The sequence below is a fragment of the Chaetodon trifascialis genome, chromosome 3 (genome assembly GCF_039877785.1).
Source record: "Chaetodon trifascialis isolate fChaTrf1 chromosome 3, fChaTrf1.hap1, whole genome shotgun sequence".
Taxonomy (NCBI): Eukaryota; Metazoa; Chordata; class Actinopteri; order Chaetodontiformes; family Chaetodontidae; genus Chaetodon; species Chaetodon trifascialis.
The window spans coordinates 28,849,955-28,873,695 of record NC_092058.1 but is presented as its reverse complement, the minus strand read 5'-3'; the positions used below and the strand labels follow the sequence as shown (position 1 = coordinate 28,873,695).

Sequence of the window (23,741 nt, the reverse complement as noted above, 5' to 3'; positions counted from 1 at the left end):
AAAGTTATTATTACGTCTTTTCGAGACGTTGAATAGATGTTTAACTTTCAATGTTATATAGACGTTATTAAAATACGTTTTCTGCATGTCATTACTAAACATCCGGCAGACGTTGTACAGGGAGCCAGAAAGAATGTTTTTACTACATCTTTCCTAAACGTTGAAAAGACGTTTTACTTTCAATGTTATATAGACATCATTAAAATACGTTTTCAGGATGTCATAAAGGTTACAGGCGTCACTAAACTAAGTTTTCAAACAGAATTGTTTAACATCATGAAGACCTCATTGAGGGTGTCAGAATGAACATTATTGCGTCTTGGACATTGTTATTTACTCATTGCAATACGTTTTAGACAATTATTGGACATCCAGAAATCCCAAATGTATGTCAACATAGCCCACATTTTCTCCGGCTCTTTTTTATTCAATTTTTTATTAGAGCTGTCAGTTTAACGCGTTAATTAGATTAATTAATTACGCTGCAAATTAACGCGCTATAAAAATTAACGCAATTAATCATGAGTGGCAAGTCAATGCGCAAGCATTTTAAATTTGGCCCTTTGAGTGACCCGTAGGCTGCAGTGGCAGGTCGCATCCTACCTGCGCCACTAGTCAAAAGCAGGGTGACAACAGACATGGATGCGACACCAGAGAGCGAGGCAAGCCTACTTGGACCTTTGAACGGCAAGTTTATTTATAAAAAGAACAAAGACGGGACTATTAACAAGAACGCAGTGATTTGTACCTTGTGTAAAAAAGAATTTTCCTATCGCCGTAGCAGCTCCAGCCTGAATTATCATTTACACGCTACATGTAAACATGTAGTTGCTGCTAGTGCCGCTAGTGCTACCGTGAGCTCACTCCGCCAGCCCACACTTGCTGAGTTAGGAAAACGAATGAGCAAAGCCACGACAGAAAAACTGACAAACTCAATCGCAAAGTGGGTTGCTGCTGATTGCAGGCCGATTTCAATCGTGGAAGACGAGGGCCTAAAAGAGGCGTTTCAGATAGCGTCATCTGAATTTTTATGAAGCACACTTCACCAATAAAAATGTGGATATCAAATCTTCTCTTCTTGGTGTATTCAATTGATTAGTCATGCACTACAATTTTGTAATGTCCTAGAATTCAAATTCTTTATTTGGGGACCTTTAGCAGATATGAGATTAAAATGCGATTAATTAGATTAATTAATTACAAATCCTGTAATTAATTAGATTAATTTTTTTAATGGTCTGACAGCACTATTTTTTTTATTTTTTTCAGGGTTTACTAGTAAGAACATCTTATCAAAATAGTATACTTCACCTGTTCAAGCTTTCTACATTGTATAACGGCTTCTTTACACTCTGGTCATTGCATTTCATGGTAGACAGTATCTGATACAACATTCTACATGGATTTTCCACAACAGACATGATTTCTGACATAATTGTTTTTAATATGACCTGTAACAAACCAGTAATACAAAAAAATGACAAAAAACAGTCATGTCATTTATCAAATAGTTCTGGTTGTCATATAGACGCCCAGATCATGGCCAACTAAAACGTCTTTTTGCGACTCATTTTGGCTGTCTGTAGACGTCCAGAACCGGGTCAGGCTGGACATACAATTCCAGTGTTATTTATCAACTTATTCTTGACGTCATGTATACGTCCAAAACATGGCCAAGCAAAACGTCCTTTTGCCACTCATTTTGGTTGTTAATAGACGTCCAGAACTGGGTCAGGGTGCACGTACAATCGCAATGTCATTTATCAACTAATTCTTGACGTCCCATACACGTCCAGATCATGGCCAAGCAGAACGTCTTTTTGCGACTCATTTTGTCTGCCTGTAGATGTCCAGAATTGGGTCAGGCTGGACGTATAATAGCGATGTCATTTATCAACTAATTCTGGATGTCGTATAGATGTCCAGATCATGGCCTGGACGGGCCGACATGATATCAACTTGTCTTGGACGTCCATGGACGTTGCCTGCTCAGTGGGGTTATACCTGTTTTAGCTTCTCTTCATTAGCTGCCTGTTCATTTTAGAATGATTTAAAAATTTTCTGTTGATGTTAAAAGCATTGCATGTGGTGTCCTCGCATTCCCATCATTGAAACTTAAGACCATTAGTATGGAGCCTCTTTTATTGAGATTCCAAGAATCTGGAAAAATGTGCCTGACTAGATCTGCTATTGTGGTCGCCTGTTTATTCCAATATTGCTTGATACTGGTATTTGTTCTTGTGTTGTGAAGCACTTTTGAAGCTTTCTTGAGAAAAGTGCTCTAGAAATAAAGTGTATGATTATTATTATTATTTAGACTGGGATAGATTTATTGGTCTGTTATTCTGTCATGGTCCATAGCTAAGATGTTGCTTTTTTGGTGCTATATGACTAGGTTTCTGTATTGCAGATGTTCCATACATTTTTCTGTCTCTGCTTCCATGCATTTATGTCTTATTGTATGTTTGGTACAAAAGATTTACTTCAGTCAGTGAGCTAAAGCCTACTGGTAACTGTCTCAATTTAAGAAGATGCAAACACTTCATGGAAATCAATACTCTGACCCGTCTGTTTCACTGTAGCAAAGTTTTCAGTTTAAAGAGACATCAACAGCCCGAGGCCTCGCTCTTTAAACCAGCATACATATCTAACAAGCTACAAAATCAATAGATATACATTAGCTTCTGATTGACAATTTGTCACTGTATGTCCTCCATATATTATCTGCCAGCATGAATCTGAGCTGAGAGGAAAGGCCTCTCCAGCCTGTCATAGAGACAGATGTTATTCTTCTACAATTGACAGCAATGTAATTAAAAAGTCATAAGTGGTTATGATCACTTATTGGGAGATGGAACAGGATAACACAATTACTGTAAGAGTGAAGTACATTAGGGAAAAGTATCTGTTACAGTTTGTTGATATGCACCTTAAAGCTGCATTAATTGCTGGCATTTGCTGGCCAATCTGTGGCAGCAGAACAAGCAGAAAAACAACATTAAAATATCATCAACATATAAATTTGATATTGCTGACTTGTTATTAAACAGCAGTCACAGAGCAACCTTAGCATTCATTTAGAGTCATGTTTCTATCCACCTGATGTATTTAAGTCCAATATTTGATCTCCAAATACCTTTAGCTGCTACATATTTGTTTTCCTTCACAGTGTTTGTCTGCATAACTTTCTCGATGAAAACAATGGTCTGTTGTTGCTGGGATCAAAAAAAATATCCTCAAAAAAAAAAAATATCCCTCCCTACACCTGATTAAAAATGCAGAGTGGGTGATAATTCTAGGTGGGTCTGTCACCTTTTACATTATGCAGAGTCATTTGGCCCTTTGTCAATGTGAAAATTGTAAGCGTTTACATTGAAATGGAAAGAGTTCTTTCCCAGTCAGATGGGCGTTACACTGTGGTCACCCCCTAACTGTGTTAAATGTACAATTGTAGTTTTGTCTCTGTCAGGTACTTGGCCTTTCTGTCTCTGTTCATATTCTTTTTAGCTCATCAACAAATCATTACTAACTAGGCCAATTTCTGCTTAGAAGTTTGTGGCCAAAAGCACAGTATCTGTGGAAAGAGAAGAGAAAGAGTGAGGATGAGACCCTGAAGAACTGCATTCTCTGAATTCTCTGAATGTAGGCTAATTAGACTCAATTAACTACAGCTGCAGGCGTGGCAGTTTCTCTCATTTTCCATATTTCTCTTTCATTCTCTCATTACCCATGTGGAGTGGGGTGAGAGTAACCATCATGTGTTAATGTAAATGGTGTGTTGCTGTGATTGTGGGCCCCTGTCTTGCATCTCAGGGGAGATGTGTTTCATTAACATTGTTTTCTGTCATTAGAAGGAAAGTATTTTGCCGGAGTGGGTTCGGTGGTTCCTCTGGAAAACAAGGAAAATAGCATATAGTGGGGTATTTTGTGACACTAAATGTGGAATTAAGTTTCTACGTACAATGTAATTATGACTTTTTTTAAATGGAGGTTCTGTCTGCCTTACAAAGTGTCACCAATATGAGAAGCACTCAGATGGTCGTGCTTCCAGTCACAACCAGACTCAGTCGAACTGCATTTTGCGGTGCACTGATAGAGCTTCCCGATGATGTGACATGTACTCCAACATTAGCCACTTTCATATCTAGATTAAAAGCTCTTCTTTGAATTGTTTTTGTGCTTGAAGCTATACATGTTAAGCCTCCATCAAAGCAACACAGTGCTCTGCTCCTTTAAATCATTTTTCTAGCTCTAGCTTGTTCCCTTCATTTGATAGTTTAGGTGTTAGTGTGGACATTTGGTCCAGTGCAGAGCAGCTGTCCCTCTGCTGTTTCTGACTGGGCGAGCGTCTGTCCTCCAGTCTGCTTGCACACTGCAGAGCTCCTTCACAAGGCCTGATGGCCAGGAGAAGCCCCAATGCAGAGCAGCACCACAGAGCTGATTAAACTATCATCTGCACCCGGCCCGAGAGCATTAGGCCGAGCTCCAGCGCCATTAGGCTGCTTCCTCATTGACACGCACGCATGCACACACGCACACACACACACACACACACACACACACACACACACACACACACACACACACACACACACACAAACATGCAGAAAAGCTATACAGTTTAGCTCCTGTCATACTCTACATGGGACACCCTTCTGTCAAACAATAATTCAGATGATTCCTGACATTTACACAAGTTAACATTAACATGTCAGAAAGGTAATTCCATGGGACATTCGTATGTGGTGCAGGACTAAACACACAGCAGCTCAGTCAATACACACTACTGGTCGTGTTCACAGGTGGAAGTTCTTGTCCATGTCTCTGCAATATTTGACATTTACTGGTTGGTTGCTTAATGCTGGCTGGTGACAGCTGGTGACATCAGGTGTCATTGAGCTGGGCTGTGAAAATATTTTAGCATGGGGCTGCAACAGGAATTTTGCAGCTGAAAAGACACAACATGTAAAGAATGCTGCATTCACATGCTCCTCAGATGGTCTCATTTCCAAAGCTGGGATGTTCTTCTGACTTTCTTGTGTCCATTAGGTTTTTTAAAGTGGTAATGTGGATACAACATGGACGCTACAAATATGTGTTGTAAACAGCAACTAAGTTGATGCAAAATGTCACAGTAATGTGATTAGTGAATTCTAAACACTCCTCATTCATGAAAAAAGTCTTTTGTTGATTGTAATATGTTACTCCCCAGCACTGCATATCAGTGGTATTAGTGTGTTATTATTAGTGCTGGTTTGTTTCAAAATTAGGACCACATTTCCCAGAAATCTGGTTATTTCCTCTCCCAAAGGTGATGCTGCTTGTTCTGCCAAATGTTTTGTCTTTATCTATACTGTAGATGTCCAGATGGTTTTCCATCAGTCTTTTTACTACTATATGAAGTAATAAAGGCTGTGACTAAATTTGAACCTGACAAACAGCAAATCCATAGTGAGCATGTATAGAACAGTCATTTATTTACTGAATTATGCAGTCCAACTTTATGGAGCAGTTCTCAGGATAGAAAATGAATAAGGGAATTATAGACAGAAAGTGTTAAGGGGCTGTATAGCCTATGTAATTGGACCCAGAGATGCAGACCTGAATACAGAGGTTGTGTGAAAACAAAACAAATTTATTAATAAAAAGGGAAACAGAAAACACACTCAACGAGCGGATAATACTAAACCAAAGACGCACTCAAAAGGAGTGGAAAACAAAAGGAGCACCGACGAAGCGGGTATGACACGAGGCACGCGTGGAAGCGGCAGGCAGGCACTGAAACAAAGAAAAACACAGCTCGCTAAAAGACTGGAGAAAATGTGGACAACAAACAAACGTAATTCTGATCAAGAGAGAGAGACTGAAGACATGTACTTACGAACCATACTACCAACAAAGACGAGGAGCTCAATGGAATAATCCGGCGACGAGGAGCTGGAAGTCCATGTCTTTAATACTCTCCCTGATGAGGGAGAGTGACTGCAGGTGAGTAGCAGTGGGAGGAGCTGGCAGCAGGTGAGGGGCTGCCCAGCCACGGATCCAGGGGTAGACAGACAGACACACACACAGGGATAAGGGAGAGGAGACACACAGGGAGAGACAAGAAGCCAGGATCGTAACAGAAAGTGTCAAACTCCAGTTAGCAATAACTTGCACACATCCCAGCATCCCTCACCTCTCCCATCACTTGTTACCTCTACTTTGTCTGGGATGTGAAGAGGAGTGAGAAAGTCTGGATGGTGTGATCTTTCAGATGATGGGTTTTGCATGGCAAGAAGAATAATTGGTCGAGGTTTAACCTCTAGGGAGAGAACTGAGGATTATAGGTATGCAGAGAAGTCTATGAGATGTGAAACCCCAGGCAGTCTTCCCTCTGATTGGAGATTAGTTCTGTATTAGCAGGGTCTCAGCAGACAGCCCTCATTATTATTGTTATTATTATTAACAATAAGAACAACAACAATAATACTCATCATCACCATCATCATGCCTTTTAGGGTCCATCACTTTTCTATCCTCTTCTACATACATTATTGCTCCCAAATCATTAGATTACTGGATGGTTTGTGTACTCATGGAGACAAAAAGACATTATGGAGACATGACATAGATATGTGCTTCAGGGTGCTTTTTAAGCCCGTCCTCACCAGAAAAACAGCCTTATAGGTGATTTTTTTCAAATAGGTTACTGTGACCCATATTTACATTTACTGTTAGGCACTGACCTCTAATTGGCTGTATGATCAGAGCAAAAATAGGAAGTCAGGTGACATAGTATAAAGAGCAAAAGTACAAGGTGGGGTGGATAGATCGCTCAAACAAAAAACTAACAGGTAGTTCGGTTTGCTAAACCAATACAAGCTGTTTTGTTGCTTAAATCTTACCAACCACCCAACTGCAGACAAGGCTATCAATGTGAGGATGGAAGTCTGCCTCCTTTGTCATCCCAGCTTGTCGCTGGTACTCTTCAATGGTGGTATGTAGTTTTGGGAGTCATTGGCAATTGACCTATTTAGTTGTTTAGGTATGAGGATGTGTAGACTTTTCACAGCTGATGTCAGTGGGAAAGGCTCATATTTCATTGATGGAGATCGAGGATTAGATCTTAGAGGAAGTTCCTTTGGAGAACCATTAGATGTAGAGACTCATGGGACTTGGGATTTTGGTGAATTTTGGTGACACACCTTAGGCAGTTCCAAGACAAGCTGGTCCATAGTGCAGCTGAACACTATCAATTAAGATCCTCACACCCCGACATGAATAAAAACAACCATATACCAATAAATGGCCATTATTGTTGTTGTTCCGATTATTATTATACAAGTGTGTATTTGCATATATATGTACACACACACACACACACACACACACACACACACACACACACACACACACACACACACACACACACACACACACACACACACACACACAGTATTTTCTAGTTATTCTCATTCATACACATCCACCTGGATCAATCATAGTGGACACAAATGTGTACTGTACCTTGCCCTTACCTACAGTAAATATGCATGATTTAAAATCTTTAGATATAACATCATTATCATTATTACTGTGACTTAACACGAGAACTCCTTTTCTTAACATAGTAATTAGTTTCATTTTATTATTCAGTTGTCAAAGCTTTTCCCTTTCTTTCCAGTTTTTGCACATTTTGGGGAATAACTGGCATGGGGTGACATGAGTGAGGGCTGGGTCCCCTCAAACTGACAGAACAACTAAAAACAGAAAACTGGCAACATCGTCAAAGCGGATGGGCTCCCTGCAGGAGCAGCTCCCTCCAACTCATGTTTTGTGCTTAATATTCAGTACTTGAAGAGTCAATGTCCTCCTAGGAGTGTAGAGTTGAAGAACAGGTTGTTGAACACTGTAATGAGACCAATAACTCTGAACCCATCCTTTCAGGTGTCAGTATGCTTCCAACAATTCCTTCAAATTGTCCATACCCTCCAGAATGACACATAGAAGTGTTTTCTCACCCAACTTTAAAAAATGCTTAATTCTCTTGATTCTCTGTGTCCTGCAACTTTCCAAAGCCAACAATCTGATGCTCCTACCTACTGCAGTGAGTGGCCAGGTGTGTTGAGGTGAGAAAGCAAGCAGAAGACAGGCTTTGAACTCCTCTCCCAGGTTCTTATTCACATTACTACTGCTGTCACTCTAGTGTCATGTTTCCTATGAATATATGAATGCCTTCATGGAGATAAAAATGCACCATTACACCCAGATTTTAAATATTAATGCATCTCACACTTTCCTGTGATGTGTGGCCATTAAAAACAGCTGTAAATGCTTTTACCTTTAGATATTGTTGGACAGCAGTTATCAAAGCAAGAATACAAGCATACTCTGGCCTTTACAGCCCTTTATGGTCTTGCTATGAGACCCTTAGGTGCTCAGAATAGCATTTGACCCTCTTTAGTCTATCAAGCATGGCTGTTACTATATAGGTCTTGTGTCTTATCTAGGTGGCACCAAAGCCCCCTCAAACACAATAAATGGATTATTATGCCACCGTGCCAACATGCCACCATCATTTCATTGGTGGCACGGTGGAACAAATGGTAACACTGTCGCTTCACAGCTAGAAGGTCCCGCGGTTCGAATCCCGCTGTGAGCGCTGGTGGCATGTCCTCCACCATGCCTTCAGTGCCTGCTGCTCGAGGAAAAAGGGGCCTTTCTGTGTGGACTTTGCATGTTGTCCTGGGGTATCCTCCATAAAAATACCCCCACTAAAAACATGCAAGAAGATCACCACCTGACCAATGGTGATGAAGAGAGTAGGGTCCCTGGGCGCCGCTGTTGGCTGGCAGCCCACCGCTCCTGGTCTGCCGCAGTGGAAGGACGACCAGGATGGGTCAAATGCGGAGGAATTCATTTCACGTGAAGCATGTAGTGTGCAACATCATGTTAACGTGATTCCTATGACTGGAGATATTGGCTATACAACTAACATTAGCCTTTTACTAGTATGTTCATCAGTTGTGTTGCGTGTTGCGTTGTGTGTGAGTCCTGTCGTTCTGTACTACTTGTAGTGCTACTGTTTTCTTTTTTTCCTTGTATTTGCAGTACATGTCTTTATGCCACTTATGTGCTGTCAAATTGGTGAATATGCTTTCTTCTGTTCTGTCTATTCGCTTGTGTAGTGTCGTTGTGGCTTACAGTAGTGGGGCGTTTTTAGAAACAGGCTTATTCACTTTCTTACATACAGAAGAACTTTGCATTTAACAAAGAACATAAAATCTTCCCTTATAATTCTGACTTTGTATTTCACGATTTTGACTTTCTCATAATTATGAGAAAAAAAAAATCTCAAAACCCCAACATGCAGATCTCCTTATCATGAGATGCAATGTGCTTCCATGCTTGCTAAGGGTTGAGAAATGAGCAGATTGATACCACTCTCATCTGTGCTTTAGGTACATAGCTTTAGCCTAAAATGTATTCATTTACATATTGTGAAAACAACATGTTTTGGTTTACATTTTATCTAAAATGCATGAACATTTACATTAAATGTAAAATAATAATGAAGTATATTGTAAAATAATTGAAATAATTCATCGGTTCTAAAAATTAATGCAGATTATTTTTTTTTTTTCATTTCAATCAAAAAATCAATTTGTTGCAAATTGTTGCAGCCCTACACACGGACACTCAAAAGTCAGAAGTCAACATAGTGTATGTGGCAGAAAGCCCAAACAGTCCAGGCAACGAAGTTTCAGGATTGGACTCAAAATCAAGGCTTAAATCAAATGATCCTGTATGCACGATGCGATAAATCAGCATGAAATTATTCGGCAGAATCACCCACTCCCCAGACTAAACCATCCAAAAAATTCAATATGGCCTCTTTCAATTAGTCACTGCTGATGACCTGTCAGATGTGCAGTACTTAAATTCTCATCCCTCAGTACCTGAAGAATCTGTTGTTGGGGAAATAAAGCTGTCTGAGCTTTTTCTGGCACCTTTGGGGCAGACAGAGAACTTGTCTGCACTGCACTATTTTGCACTGACCCAGCAAACCACCTATGGGGCCTTTCTTTTATAGATCACTGGGCTTACAGCTGAGCTCATGCCGGCATTTAAAATAGTCACAAACATGACATGATTTGCTTGCCAGTTAAGGCAAAATACAAGACAAGGAAAAGTAGCATTCATGGATGATTCCCTACTTTTGAGCTATCTCAGCATGAAGGGAAGCTTTCTGGAACACTGAAGCCATTAATTCAGGAAGTAAGATCATGTTTCCCTATGCTTCATTTACACCAACATAAGAGCTATTTTTTCTTCCTCGTAATCTATGTAGTACTTGAGCATACGTCTAATGCAGAAACAGACAGTGTTTTTCCCACAGCACAAGAAACACTGTTAAAAATCATGAACAAATGTGACAAAATTTCTAAGAATTTGTTAATGTTTTCAGATAAGTGCAAAAAAAAAAAAAGCAACACAAGTGTGTTCTCAGTTTCACACCTCTGAGGCTACGGCTGATACTCAATGTGTCAATGGGAATCACCAGCAGGTCTGGGTAAGCTGTGAAGATGGAACGAGGGAAGACTCACTCATGTGGGATGAAATGAGGAGGAACAGGGTTGGGAAATGACAGAGGGACAGGTTTGGGGATTCAAGTAAAGAAATAAAGAAAATGTAGGCGAGGATGGGGAAAGAAGGAAAGTCCACTCTGAATGAACAGAAGGAATCCCATTTGAAATCTTGCTACATGTTACATCAATTTCCTCAAGGCAATGTCAAATGAAACCTTTGTGTTTGTGGCAGCCAGGAGTCAAAAGTCACCAGTGCTAATGAAGGTTAGGTAAGGACTTCTGATGGAGAAGACACCCAAATCGTCTCTATTTGCTACTGATAGAGGCTTAAACATTTGGGAGCTACAATCAACACTTTGTAATTTTACTTTAAACCTGCATTCACTGATTCTGTCAGCCACCTGTGGGCAGTGCAACAAGTTGTTAACTCAAGATTAACATGAAATCACCAAAGAAATTAATAAGTAATTTTTAATAAGAAATAATGAGTCAACAAATAGTTGCTTATTTACACATCCAGCAGGCATGGCATCATGTCAGTCCAAAAACACCAAAAAAACAAAAAACAAAACAAAACAAAACAAAACAAAACAAAACAAAACAAAACAAAACAAAACAAAAAACGCTGCTCCTTAGCTGGTAACAATGTTCACCAGCTATTTGCCAGCTTTGTCTGTGTGCTGTTGCAGGTAGTGCACAGCGGATTTAACAGAGCTTTTTCACTGCAAACAGCTGCCTGCTGCTGCTGGAAATGACACTGATAAGAGTGGTGAGAATGAACCAAAACAGCAAAGCTGAAAACCAAAGCAGGGCTGAAATAAAGCACTCTGCAGCACAGAGGAGAACTGCAGAGCTGTGTCATTCTCTGCAGGCTCATTAATGTGAACATAGCCGTTGCAAAGGGGTATGTGTGGCTGTACGCCTCACACCTCTTTAGAGACTTTTTGTTTTTTACTATCTGTCTGATATTAATCCTTCCTGGACTGAGGTCACCGGTCCTGACCAGTGTTCCCTCCAAAGCAAACCTTGAACAAATTAAACAAAATGTGGTAGTTCGACAACATGTTTGAATTCAGTTTTAATCTGAATAAATTAAAACAGAAGATATTTGCAGAGGCAGAGCATGTCCAAATCTCATAACAAAAACACACAGGACCTATTATAAGAGGCAAGGATACTCAGAGATGTGTACTGTGTAACTCCAAAAGAAACAACCTCAGCACTTCAAAGCCTGCGCTTTCTCAAAAGCATCAGACAAACATTTCACAACTGTGAGATTGCACTCAGAAATCTTCTGACTGTGGCGTCGGGAGAGCGCAGCTTTCCCAAGTTGAAAGAAATCAAGAACTATTTGTGTACATTGGTGCCTCAGGATGGACTGTGTGAGCTTGCTGTTCTATCCATTGAAAAGGATGAATTACACAGATCTCACTGCTGAGTTTGCTGCCAAGAAAGCAGGAAAAGTGACTTTCATGTAATTCATTCCATTTAGCCTATGGTGAGTCCATCTCATTTATTTACACAACATGACAGGATTGCTAAGAGTGCTGCCATACTAAGTTGTGCCAACAGCCCAAACTTTTTAAGAGTTGTTATTTTCTTTGACTTTAAACAATGAAAATGTGACTGCTGTAAATATTGCTGTTGGGTGTGTTAATGCTGTTTAAGGTTGTGCATCCTGCTATTTAGCTGTCCGTAAAGATCTGGCTCAGCTAGTCATCTCACCCATTGTTCCCATATTTGTCTTTGAAGGTTGTTTTTTTTCTTGTAGTCTAAAACTAACCACGTGTCGAACACAAAATCCTGCACTTTGTATGACCACCTTCCACCCCAACCAACTCCCAGCACAAGTCAAGAACATAGCACTTCCTGGACTGAAATAGACACTGCCAATAAACAGAGAGCAATTTTGCTTCTTTTAAAAGCATTTAAACCAGAATCTCTAAGAGGCATTTTGTCTTTACAGCATGCTGGCAGATTGCTTTAGAGAAACACAAACTACTATTCGCCAAGTATCATCCACAACTATAATGTTGTCAAACTGGGACCACTACAACTGAGGCTTCTGGCAATAAACTCCAACTCCCTTGAGGCTTTGCAAATGTTCAGGAGGATACGCTGAGTTTTTACTGATGAGACGGGCACCACTGTACTTATTGATGCACTGTTCCTAACCCTGTACCTAATCTAACCTTACCTAACCCGTAACCCTATCCTCAGTCTGCACCCTAAAATTTAATGATTTACATTAAGGGGACCTGCATTTTGTCCCCATAAGGGAGGTCAGTCCCCACAATGTGACTGTGTAAACAGATTTTTGTCCCCACAATGTGATAAATACCTGCCCACACACACACACACACACACACACACACACACACACACACACACACACACACACACACACACACACACACACACACACACACACGTTTACTGTTCTAGGTTTTCACTGAGAATAAAATGATGCCATATTAGTTTCTGTTGACAGTTTTCAAATGGCAAGTGATTTAGGGAGTAAATGCAGAGATTCCCCAGAAATGCTGAATTACTTTTATGGAAATCATTATTAATATGGAAACAAAAAATTATTTCATAGATGTGCACTTAAAACTCACTTCAGTGTGTGTAAATCTAGAAAAACAGACTGATGGGTCATGATCAGTCCCTTACATGCAGGTTTCCAAACAATGTCATCACATGCAAAAATACAAAGTACCAGGGGGTTAGAAAACAAACCAAAATGACTGAGTGCTTATGGCAAGATCAACAAGACGAGTACATTTTTGTGCCTTAAATGACACAAATTGCAAAATAATGGGTGGAAATTGTTCATTATCTCATGACAGCAATCTGCAGGTAAACTCAGATTGCAGAATTAGCTTTAAGCACTTGCGATCTTGTTAGAATTACAGATTTTATGTGGTGCAAAGTACTGAAGGTGGTGGATAGTTTTAAATGGAACTATTGAGGAAGAAATGCCTGTTTTAAGGCATCAGCTCACACTGCTATTGTGTGTTTATGGCTGTTAGATGATTAGCGCGCATGTTTTTCATACGCTGTGATCAAAGCTTTGGTGATCAGTTTGACGTGTTTAGAGTTTCAGTGTGCGATGGCTGACAGCTGATAGAGGTGCAGAGTGATGTCTTCAGGTAGAAAATGCATCACGTCATTTTCAGGAGTTCAGGTGTTTACATTGTTTTTTATGAAGCCAGTTTTTCTTATGAGGCCTGCTTACACTGCACTCACCTGATGTGTGTTTTTACACTAATATAACATCTGGCATGCTGCCAGGAAACAGCTGAACTTTCATACTGCTGATATTATCAATATAACATACAGAATGAGGGAGATTCTGTGCTCTTAACTTGTAAAGTAGCAATTTTAGTCTATGCTAACAAAAGTTAAGGATACGTTTTATTTGGTTTTAATCCATACTGCTGGTTGATGTTTTGGCTCACTTAGGCTACAGTTGATCACTTCCTGTCAAGCTAACTTTGTGTAAAGTCTTGGTTAGCATTATTATTGCTACTGGTTGCTGTTTTTAATTCAAATTCAGAGTGTCATGTTTGTTGGACAGCGCTAACAGGCTAAGACGCACGTGGTAAAAAAATGTGAAAGTGCAAGAACAAGTGCTGCATACAAATTGACCTTTTAACAGTGTTTTGACTGGTGACCAAGTGACTTTTGTTACTCAGTCCTGAAAATGTCCATAATTAAGCATGACACTGTGGCAGCATGTTTGCTCCCCATTCTCCATTCTTGTATGGAAGTGGGAAGTCTATTCTGTTGTCCATTGGACGATTGTCATTTATTTTTGATTTCTCTCTTACTTCCCCTCTCCTCCAGTTCTTCATTTCTTTACCTGCCCATGGCACTCTTTATTTTCTTGCCTCTCTCATACAGACAGAGAGAGCCACAGAGTGCTGGAAAAAGTCGATGCTTTCTAAAGGTCCAGAGTCTAGCGCCACCAACCCAGCCCCGGCTCCAGCTGCCTTGTGGGAAGGAATAATCTAGCCATCAATACCTCCTCCCAGATAATGTCAGCCCTTCCAAACCAATGCACGATTAACCCTCCCTCCACACACACACACACACACACACACACACACACACACACACACACACACACACACACACACACACACACACACACACACACAACTGTATACCCTGTCAGTGAGAACACTGGAGTACTGATTTGTGAATAATCTTGCTGAGTACAGAGAGAAAATTCAGCTCAAATGCATTATCAAACCTCATCTTTAGCACAGTGAAACTCATCTCCCACCTGCTCTGACCATTCGGCACCATTTTAAACACGTTTGAGACCAGTTTTATCCGCATCACGTCTAGTTAATTAGCGGATTGTGTGATTAGGAATTCGCCAGGGGATTCTTTGATGTCGACTGAGCTTGTGGGAAACACTTGTAGTCTCCACCTGAACTGATACAATCTGTTCAACACTCAGTGATGAGAGAACACACACTCATATGCATGCGCGCACGCACACACGCGCGCGCACACACGCACACACACACACACACACACACACACACACACACACACACACACACACACACACACACACACACACACACACACACACACACACATTCATTTCCTGAAGACTTACCTTAACCCGAAGCATAAACACTACTTGCATAATCCAAACCCTGACCTTAGCCTTAACCTAAACCTAACCTTACCCTAATCTTAAACTAAGTCTTCACCCTCAACTTTAATGACATCTATTTTGGGGACTTGCGCTTTGTCCCCAAAAGGCAAGCAAGCCTACATGAATCTGTCACAAGTAATTGTAAACAGATAGCATGTCTTGATCTGTGGAGTGGAAGATAACAGGTCCAAAGTGAGGGTTTAAGAACTGAAAATCTTTCTGTTTAAAAAGCTCGCTCCATTCCATAGCTGTTGACATTGAGTCGTCATTCCAATGTCTCTAATCTCCTCAGCTGTGTCTCTCTGACAGCCCATTGCACCTCCTAATACAATTACATACACAATACAGCCTTTACATGGAGTTTGTTTCAGTTTTTGCACAGATGAATGAATGCACTGCATGGAGATACATTACTGGAATGCATGTGCAGATCATGCATAATTCAGGCTAATCTGGTAGGCAGATATGGCAGCCAAAATAGAAACTGTGATCTTTGATGCAATGCTGCTGAAGGCATTTCATTATCATAATTCCATACAATTACACATTATCTCAACCAGCTGGATGAAAAAGAACAGACAGTGTCAGAATGATGGGTTTTTTGGGGAAGACCCGGGGTCTGCCAACAAGAAAACAAAACCTCTGTTGGCAAAATGTCTGGTGACACAGTGAAATAATGCCTGAAGACTAAGATACGACTTTTTTCAGTTTGCTAAAAACCTGCAGGTCACCAAACTCTCAAAGGATACACCTGAATGTCTCACATGGTTTCCAGATATATTTTTGGGGACTTTTCTCTGCGCTTTTCTCACCATAAAGAGCAAGATCACATTTCAGATCACTTCTAAGCTACAGGGAGCACCCGTTCGCTCCCATCACACAGGATGATCGAACGAGGTGCGATACTGATGAGGGAGCAGTCTCTCGTGTAGTGTTCGTGCGCAGAATGAGCGATGCGCCCATCCTGAGGATCTTGGCAATGGTGACATTTTTGACAAAGAGATAAGGTGTAGCCTAACACAAGAGAGATGTGATGTGCACACTGATGCTACGCCGCTAAAGGTGTCCCCCACAAAAAAGCGTTGGGAGGACCCTCCATCCACCCACATATTCCTGCCAAAAACACAACCAAGTGTCTTCCATCCTTACCGCATAGCAGCTGCATCCAGGCGCACGTCTTGTAGACCGTGGCGGTGTTGCAGAAGAAGAAGAGGGCGAAGCATCCGATGCAGCTGAGGATGAGCACCATGGACATCAGCACGAAGAAAGAGGCCGCCTTGAAGGCTCCCGACGGGATGGAGCTGAAGTCGGAGAAGCTGCCCTGGCACAAGAGCTCACGGTTGGAGTTCCCGTTGCCCACGCAGTAGTGGAACAAGCCGAAGTAGCCGGCTTGGGGGGTGTTGACGCTGTCGCCGATCCAGTAGGGCTGAATGAAGACCACCACGTTGATGATGGACAAGCAGATGGTGAAAATTGCCCACAGGACTCCGATGGCCCTGGAGTTGCGCATGTAGTTGTCATGGTAAATTTTGGAGGCTTCTTGCGAAGGCAGCATTTTTCTCTCCCACCCCCCCAACCCCCTCAAACAGCAGCGTCAACCTGGTTTCCCTATTCTCTTGCTCCTCTATCCGCAGGTACAAAGGATGAAATGAAGTTATATTAAAAAATAAATAAATAAAAATCCCCCGCAACAAATGTCCAACGGTCCAGTAGCTGATCCCCTTTCTTCCCCTGAAGCCCAGTCAAGCAGCAGATCTAGACCTTGCTCTTTTTGGATTAGTCTCACATCCAAATGCCCCCCACCCCCTCCTCCCTCCCCTCAGATCAGTCAGTCAATTCAGTGGCGAAGCGTGATTCAACTGACGGGAAAAGCCTCCCCTCTCCTCCGCTCCTCTCAGCGCGTAAAGACACAGCGGAGCCGACAGCCAATCTCACGGAGCCAAACACAGCGGCCAGTGATGGACGGGATGAGCAGCATTGTCTTGTCCAGCACTTCACCTCCGCCTGGCCCGCTCTGCTGTGCATTCAGACCCAAAAGGCTTCAAAGAAGATACGAGATGCACCGGTCGAGGTTCCCCGAGATGATGATCAATCCTCCGCCACTGAACAGAGATGCAAAAGAAATGAACGAAGACACCGCTACAGCCTCTGACATGCTTCACTCAAGAGGAAAACTTGACAAAGATGGAGCACTTGACATGACGAAAGTCCGAGTGTGCATGAAAAATATCAATCACTCCTCCAACACAGCAAACACCGACAACCCCATGACTGTGGTTTTGGATGCTGAGACTCTCTCACTCTCCGGGTATCTCTCCCTCCCCCCATCCCTGTCCTCTCGGTGTGCGTCCTCCACTCGCTCTCTCCGTGCGCGCAACCGAGGAACGTCGACGACATGTGGATGATTTTTGATAATACAGAAATTTGAAAACCCACCTCCCTCGCAGACACCCTCTCCATTTACGACCACACACGAACACACATATCTGATCAAATATCTGTCAAAGAGAGCAGAGTTCAGAAAGACAGAGCTGGGCTGTGCAATAATCAGATCAGGGAGACCTCCAGGAACTTTCCGTTAGTCAAGACTGAATGAACTGCGTTCTCTTCTACGGCTAATTTGATTTATTGGGAAATTGACTGGAAATGTCCAAACTAAATATCAACTGAGGAAGAGGGGAGCTGAGTCAGCGTCTGTTTCAGCTGGTATTGTGCTTACATGCTCCATACTCCTAAACGAGTGTGTTTGATCTAATCACCACACAGCAACACTGAGGATGCGATCAGATCCACTGGGATTATATTTGTGCAAATACCGACCACACATAAAGTTATTGGTAAAATTGAATTGAGTTCAATACAGCACCAACATTATACTAGTTTAAACATACCCAAAATAAAATATGTTATGGTTCTGAACGTTTACTCCAGCTCTTTAACGTGCTCATCACTCTTTGTTAATTGTGTTTGTCTTCTATTGTCATATGCATATTCTTACACATTCTGCAACCAACAACACATTTTGTTGTGCAACCCTGGGCCAAAATCACCACATCAGTTTGAGTAAGAAACCAAGTGTTCTCATAATCAGCTACATTCTTTCAGCCATGGTACAACTCACAGGTCTGAGTGCTGCAGTAGTCCTTTACCTCATGCTCCCTTAGATTAAAATCACAATCAGTTCCATGTGCTGGGGTGTGCAGATATGAGATTTGGGAAAATGGAGCATTGATATCAGATCTGTACCAGCAGATACCCTGAAATGAGGTATCACATTCAGTGCACAGAGAGAAAAAGTAGGACCCCTGATTCCTGCATATGAATACTGTAGACAGTGCACACAGTAGACAGTACAAAGAATAGGTGACAGCTAACTTCCCCCAAAGCAGGTTAATCCTGCCATGTCAGCTGTAACTGGGTAACATTTTCATTACATTGTATAATTGTTGAATATTTAGATTTATTTTTATAAGGATGTTACGGAATCTCGAGGCAAGAAACACGGCCAGGACCCAGAATGCAGAGACCAATGTCACAGTTTATTTGACAAAGTCCAAACAAAAACAACGAAAATCTCCACAAGGTGGGAAAAATGGGGCAATGCAGGCTGTAAAAAGGCAAACTGAGAAAATGCAAAAACTGCAAGACCAAAAGGGTCACTATCCAAAACACACAATCACCAATACTGGGAATTACTCTTACAATCTAGAAATGAAAAATCACCTTAGCAGGGAAAAAACGACACAATAACTAATGACAGGAAAAAACTTGAGAATCACAGGAGCTGGGAGCACGGAAGAATTCAAGACAGCGTGGCGAGATGCACGTGAGCAGACCAAGAAATCCTCCGGCACTGAGCAGGTGGAAGAGCTGGCTGAAGTAGCCAACGGCTGATGAGCTGATGCTGCTCAGGTGTGTCTCCAAAAGTGGCCAGGAGATCGACCCCGCCCGAAAAAATGCAGGCAGGGCAAGAAACAAAAACAATGCACCAAATCCCAAATTGAGGCCACAACAGTACCCCCCCCCCCCCCCCCCCCCCCCCCCCCCCCGAATGCCACCTGGCGTTTTACCTGGGTTCAGTGAGTAAAAATCTGCAGTTTTGAATCTAAAATGAGGGAACACGAGATCCAGGTATTGAATACCTCAACCTCGCCTGCGGACATCCAAGATACAATCCACCGTGTAGGCGGGGTGGCCATCGATGATGCAGGGAGGGGGTGGCGGCAGCACTGGTGGCTGGAGGGGACTGTTGGTGACCGGCTTGAGGAGGGAAACATGAAACACCGGGTGAACTTTGAGGGAGGCAGGGAGCCGAAGTCGGACCGCACTGGGGTTAATGATTCGTTCGATGGGATAAGCACTGATGAAGCGGGGGCTAGTTTGCGAGACTCCGTCTGGAGGGGGAGGTCCCGATAAGACAGCCAGACTTGCTGACCCACCTGGTAGTCTGGAGCAGGGGTGCACCAAGGGTCCGTCGGTTACGCTCTGCCGTCCTGCCCAGAGCTGCCCGTGCCTCCTGCCAAACTCGCTGGACTCTGCGGAACTGGGCCTGGACCGATGGTACCGCTGCGTCAGACTCCTGATTGGGGAATAATGGTGGTTGGAAGCCCAAAGTCACCATGAATGAGGACATATCTGTGGCGGGGCTGACCAACCTGTTGTGAGCATATTCCACCCAGGGGAGGTGGGTGGACCAGGAGGCGGGGAGACGAGAGGCGACGCAGTGTAAGGAGGTCTCCAGATCCTGATTCGCCCGCTCGGTCTGACCATTTGATTGGGGATGATAGCCTGAGGTGAGGCTGGCTGAAAGCAAAAAGCCTTCCAGATCTGCGAGGTGAACTGTGGGCCCCTGTCTGAAACAATGTCCATGGGGATCCCGTGGAGCTTGAAAACATGTAGCACCAGCAAGTTAGCGGTCTGCAAAGCAGTGGGGAGTTTGGGGAGGGGGACAAAATGAACCGCCTTGGAGAACCGGTCAACAATTGTCAGGATTGTGTCATTACCCTCCGAGAGCGGCAAGCCCGTGACGAAATCCACGGCGATGTGGGACCAGGGGCATGGAGGGATAGGCAAAGGGCGCAGGAGACCCGCAGGAGCCTGGTGAGAAGATTTGCTGCGGGCACAGACAGAGCAGGAGGCGATGAAGGCTCAAACATCCTTGGCCATGGACGGCTGCTGGACCAATGAGAGTGTCCGGTGGACCCCTGGGTGGCAGGCGATCTGGGAGGCATGGCCCCAGAGGAGAACTGCAGACCTGACAGGAGGCGGCACAAACAGCCGCCCAGGAGGACATCCATCCGACGCTGGGTGGTCTTTTAGTGCGTCGAGGACCTTCTGCTCCACCCGCCACCGGACCGCCCCCACCACGCACATGGGGGGGGGGGATCGTCCCCTTGTCATTTTCCCCTTCTCCGGAACAAACTGCAAAGAGAGGGCGTTGGGTTTCAGGTTCCGAGAGCCCGGACGGTAGGTGAGGGTAAAGTTGAAACGTCCCAGGAAGAGAGCCCAACGAGCCTGCCGGGAGTTCAATCTCTTTGCAGAGCGGAGGTACGACAGATTTTTATGGTCTGTCCAAACAATGAACGGCTGAGCCACACCCTCCAACCAGTGCCACCACTCTTGTAAAGCCAGAACTACTGCCAGCAGCTCCTGGTTCCCCACATTATAGTTTCGTTCCGCTGGCGAGAGGCGGTGAGAGAAGAAGGCGCAGGAATGCAGCTTCTGGTCCGCAGGGAGGCACTGGGAGAGAACAGCCCCCACTCCTGAATCTGACCTGTCCACCTCCACCACGAACTGCCACTTGGGATCTGAATGGGTGAGAACAGGAACATCAGTAAACAGGTTTTTTAAATGATCAAAGGCAACTTGAGCATCGGGGGACCACGTGAAAGGGAGCTAGCTGGAAGTAAGTCTCGTGAGGGGGGCTGCTATTTGACTGTGGTCATGGATGAAGTGCCTATAAAAATTGGCGAAACCCAAAAAGCATTGTAGTTGTTTACGGTTAACTCGAACCGGCCACTCCTTGACTGCCTCAATTTTGGAGGGGTCGGCTTGGAGCTGCCCCTTCTCAACCACAAACCCCAGGAAGTTGACTGTGGTGACATGGAATTCACATTTTTCCGCGTTTACAAAAAGCTTGTTTTCGAACAACCTCCTCAAGACTTCCCTCACATGGCCGACATGCTTGTCCTGAGACCGAGAAAAAATAAGAATATCGTCTAGATAAACAAAATCATTCTTATTAAGCAAATCTCTCAAGATGTCATTAACTAGACACTGGAAAACTGCGGGGGCGTTGGTTAAACCAACCGGCATTACCAAATACTCAAAGTGGCCAAGGTGAGTATTAAAAGCTGTCTTCCACTCGTCACCCTCCCGTATTCTGACCAGGTGGTAGGCGTTGCGTGGGTCAAACACTGTTGCTTTGTGGAGAGGGCTGAAAGCAGAGTCAATCAGTGGCAACGTGTACTTGTTTTTAATAGTGATAGCATTTAACCCAGTATAGTCAATGTATGGGCGCAGAGTCTTGTCTTTCTTTTCTGCAAAGAAGAATCCCACACCCACAGAAGAAGAGGAGGGTCTAATTAAACCCACATTCAGTCATTCAGTATTCAGTCGTTTATGTATGAATCCATCGCGTCTTTTTCGGGTTTAGTTAGGTTGTATTGTCTCCTCGCGGGAACAAAGGAGGGAAAGAAAATGCTTAGATAACATGCTCAGTTTTTTTCATTCTAAATCTAATATATTTTGCACTGCAAAATGTAAAAGGGAATATTAAAAAAAGATTGTGGTAAATAGCATGTAGATCTTAGGTCTTGAAATTGGTTCACACTTGGTTGAACATATGATATGTGAAAGCAGTATGGAGTGCTCATGTCTGCCATCATAACAGCACATTAAATATTCATTAGCTGTGTGGCTGAATGACCAATCTTTACACTGACCACTAGATTTGGCTTTTCCAATCTCATGTATAAATTAATGTCACTACAAGATTACATCCCCAATACAATAAAGCTGCCCTCTGACACTAATGACATAGATTATTCCAATATTACTGTCCTACGACTTCAGACATAATTTAAACTAAATAGGGTATGTCAGGTTGGACTGTCCCAGATTTAATCTATTCTTGAGAAGAAATTGCTTCTGAAGTCATCATACTTTCATTTTAATTTTTCACTTAAAAAAATCCAGATTTTTCCAGATTATCATATTCTTTCTAGAACTTTAATCTTTACAAATCACTGTAAGTTCTTATGCTAAACTCTTAAAAGAAATTATAGCAGTGTACTTGACTTAAATCTGACTATGCTGTTGATTCCACTAATATAATTGGAGATCTGCTATCAGTTAACAGTTCACTTGAGTAACGTGGGCGGCTCAGCCGTGCACTCCACCGGAGAAATCTACAATTTTGTTGAATTTCAAGGTAGCTAAGTTATTAAATATTTTAATTTGTGAGCTATGATTTCATTATTCGCTACTGCATTTTGGCAGGCCATATCTGGCATCTGCAGTGGTGAAACTCATTGTAGGCTAATGCTGATGTTCTGTGAATACTAGCTAACATTCATAAAACTAAGGTAACAAGGTAAAATCTTTATGGTCATACGCTTGATATTAGAGCCCTAACACCTCATTGAAAGTTGTGCCTGAATTGTCTGACTTCACTTTTAAACTTAAACGCTAATTTAATATGCAGAATAAGAGTTCCACATATAGGCTAGGTTTTGAATAAGTAGAGGAATGCAAGGATTAAGGTAGATTTTGTCTCTGGTTCTGCTGCATCAATTCTGATCCTTTTTTCAAATTGTCTGTTGTAAGTCTGAAATTGTTACTAGAGTTCAAAGCCTGTGCAGTATTCTCTTAATGATGTTAACAAGGTCAAAATAATAATTATTATTAATTAATAATAATTAAATAAACTCTAATCTGGCTCATTGTCTCAACAGTCACGAACAACTAGTGCAGTCTATTCGTTTCACATTATTACCACTACCATCATAAACAATACCAATACAATATCAAAAATATGCATTTATGCACTAAGTGAAAATTTAAAAATACCCTCCAGACATGTTTTAAGACATACTAAAATATGTCATGTATTTTACTTCACAGAAGAGTTCAATTACCTAGTTACATTTTCTGAAAAGCATGTCTACTTCTTCTCCCTCACTGGAAAAATCTAAAATCTATGAATATGCAAAATTGTTTTAAAAGTTTAACAGGCTGCTCCACTGTCTTCACTTCAAGTCTTCACTCGGTGAAAGTACCCAGGAGGTCTCAAATTTCCACATGACACTTGAACAAGTATCACACTGGACCATGATGTCTCTTAAGTACACATCTAAACTGAGATTAACAGTGCGCAAGGCAATCTGCACCATAGCACATCAATTTGAATCCTCATGAGAATATAACAGTTCCTTGTCTGGATGTTCTGGTTGCTTTTCCATTATTGCATTAAATAATTCTTTCTTGAAAGG

At 42.4% G+C, this 23,741-nt stretch overlaps 1 protein-coding gene across 3 annotated transcripts in view; it reads right to left on the bottom strand.

Moving 5' to 3' along the window:
- Positions 1-17,594, bottom strand: part of lhfpl4a (LHFPL tetraspan subfamily member 4a) — a 38,265-nt gene extending 20,671 nt beyond the window's left edge. For 2 of the 3 annotated variants that reach the window (XM_070959839.1, XM_070959837.1), the window contains exon 1: positions 16,399-17,578. In XM_070959839.1, coding sequence (XP_070815940.1) covers positions 16,399-16,804 — 406 coding nt within the window. In that variant the 5' untranslated portion in view covers positions 16,805-17,578. Of the gene's footprint in view, positions 1-16,398 lie in introns of all 3 variants that reach the window. The other variant, XM_070959838.1, reaches the window with a different exon arrangement.
- Positions 17,595-23,741: the final 6,147 nt, after the last annotated feature.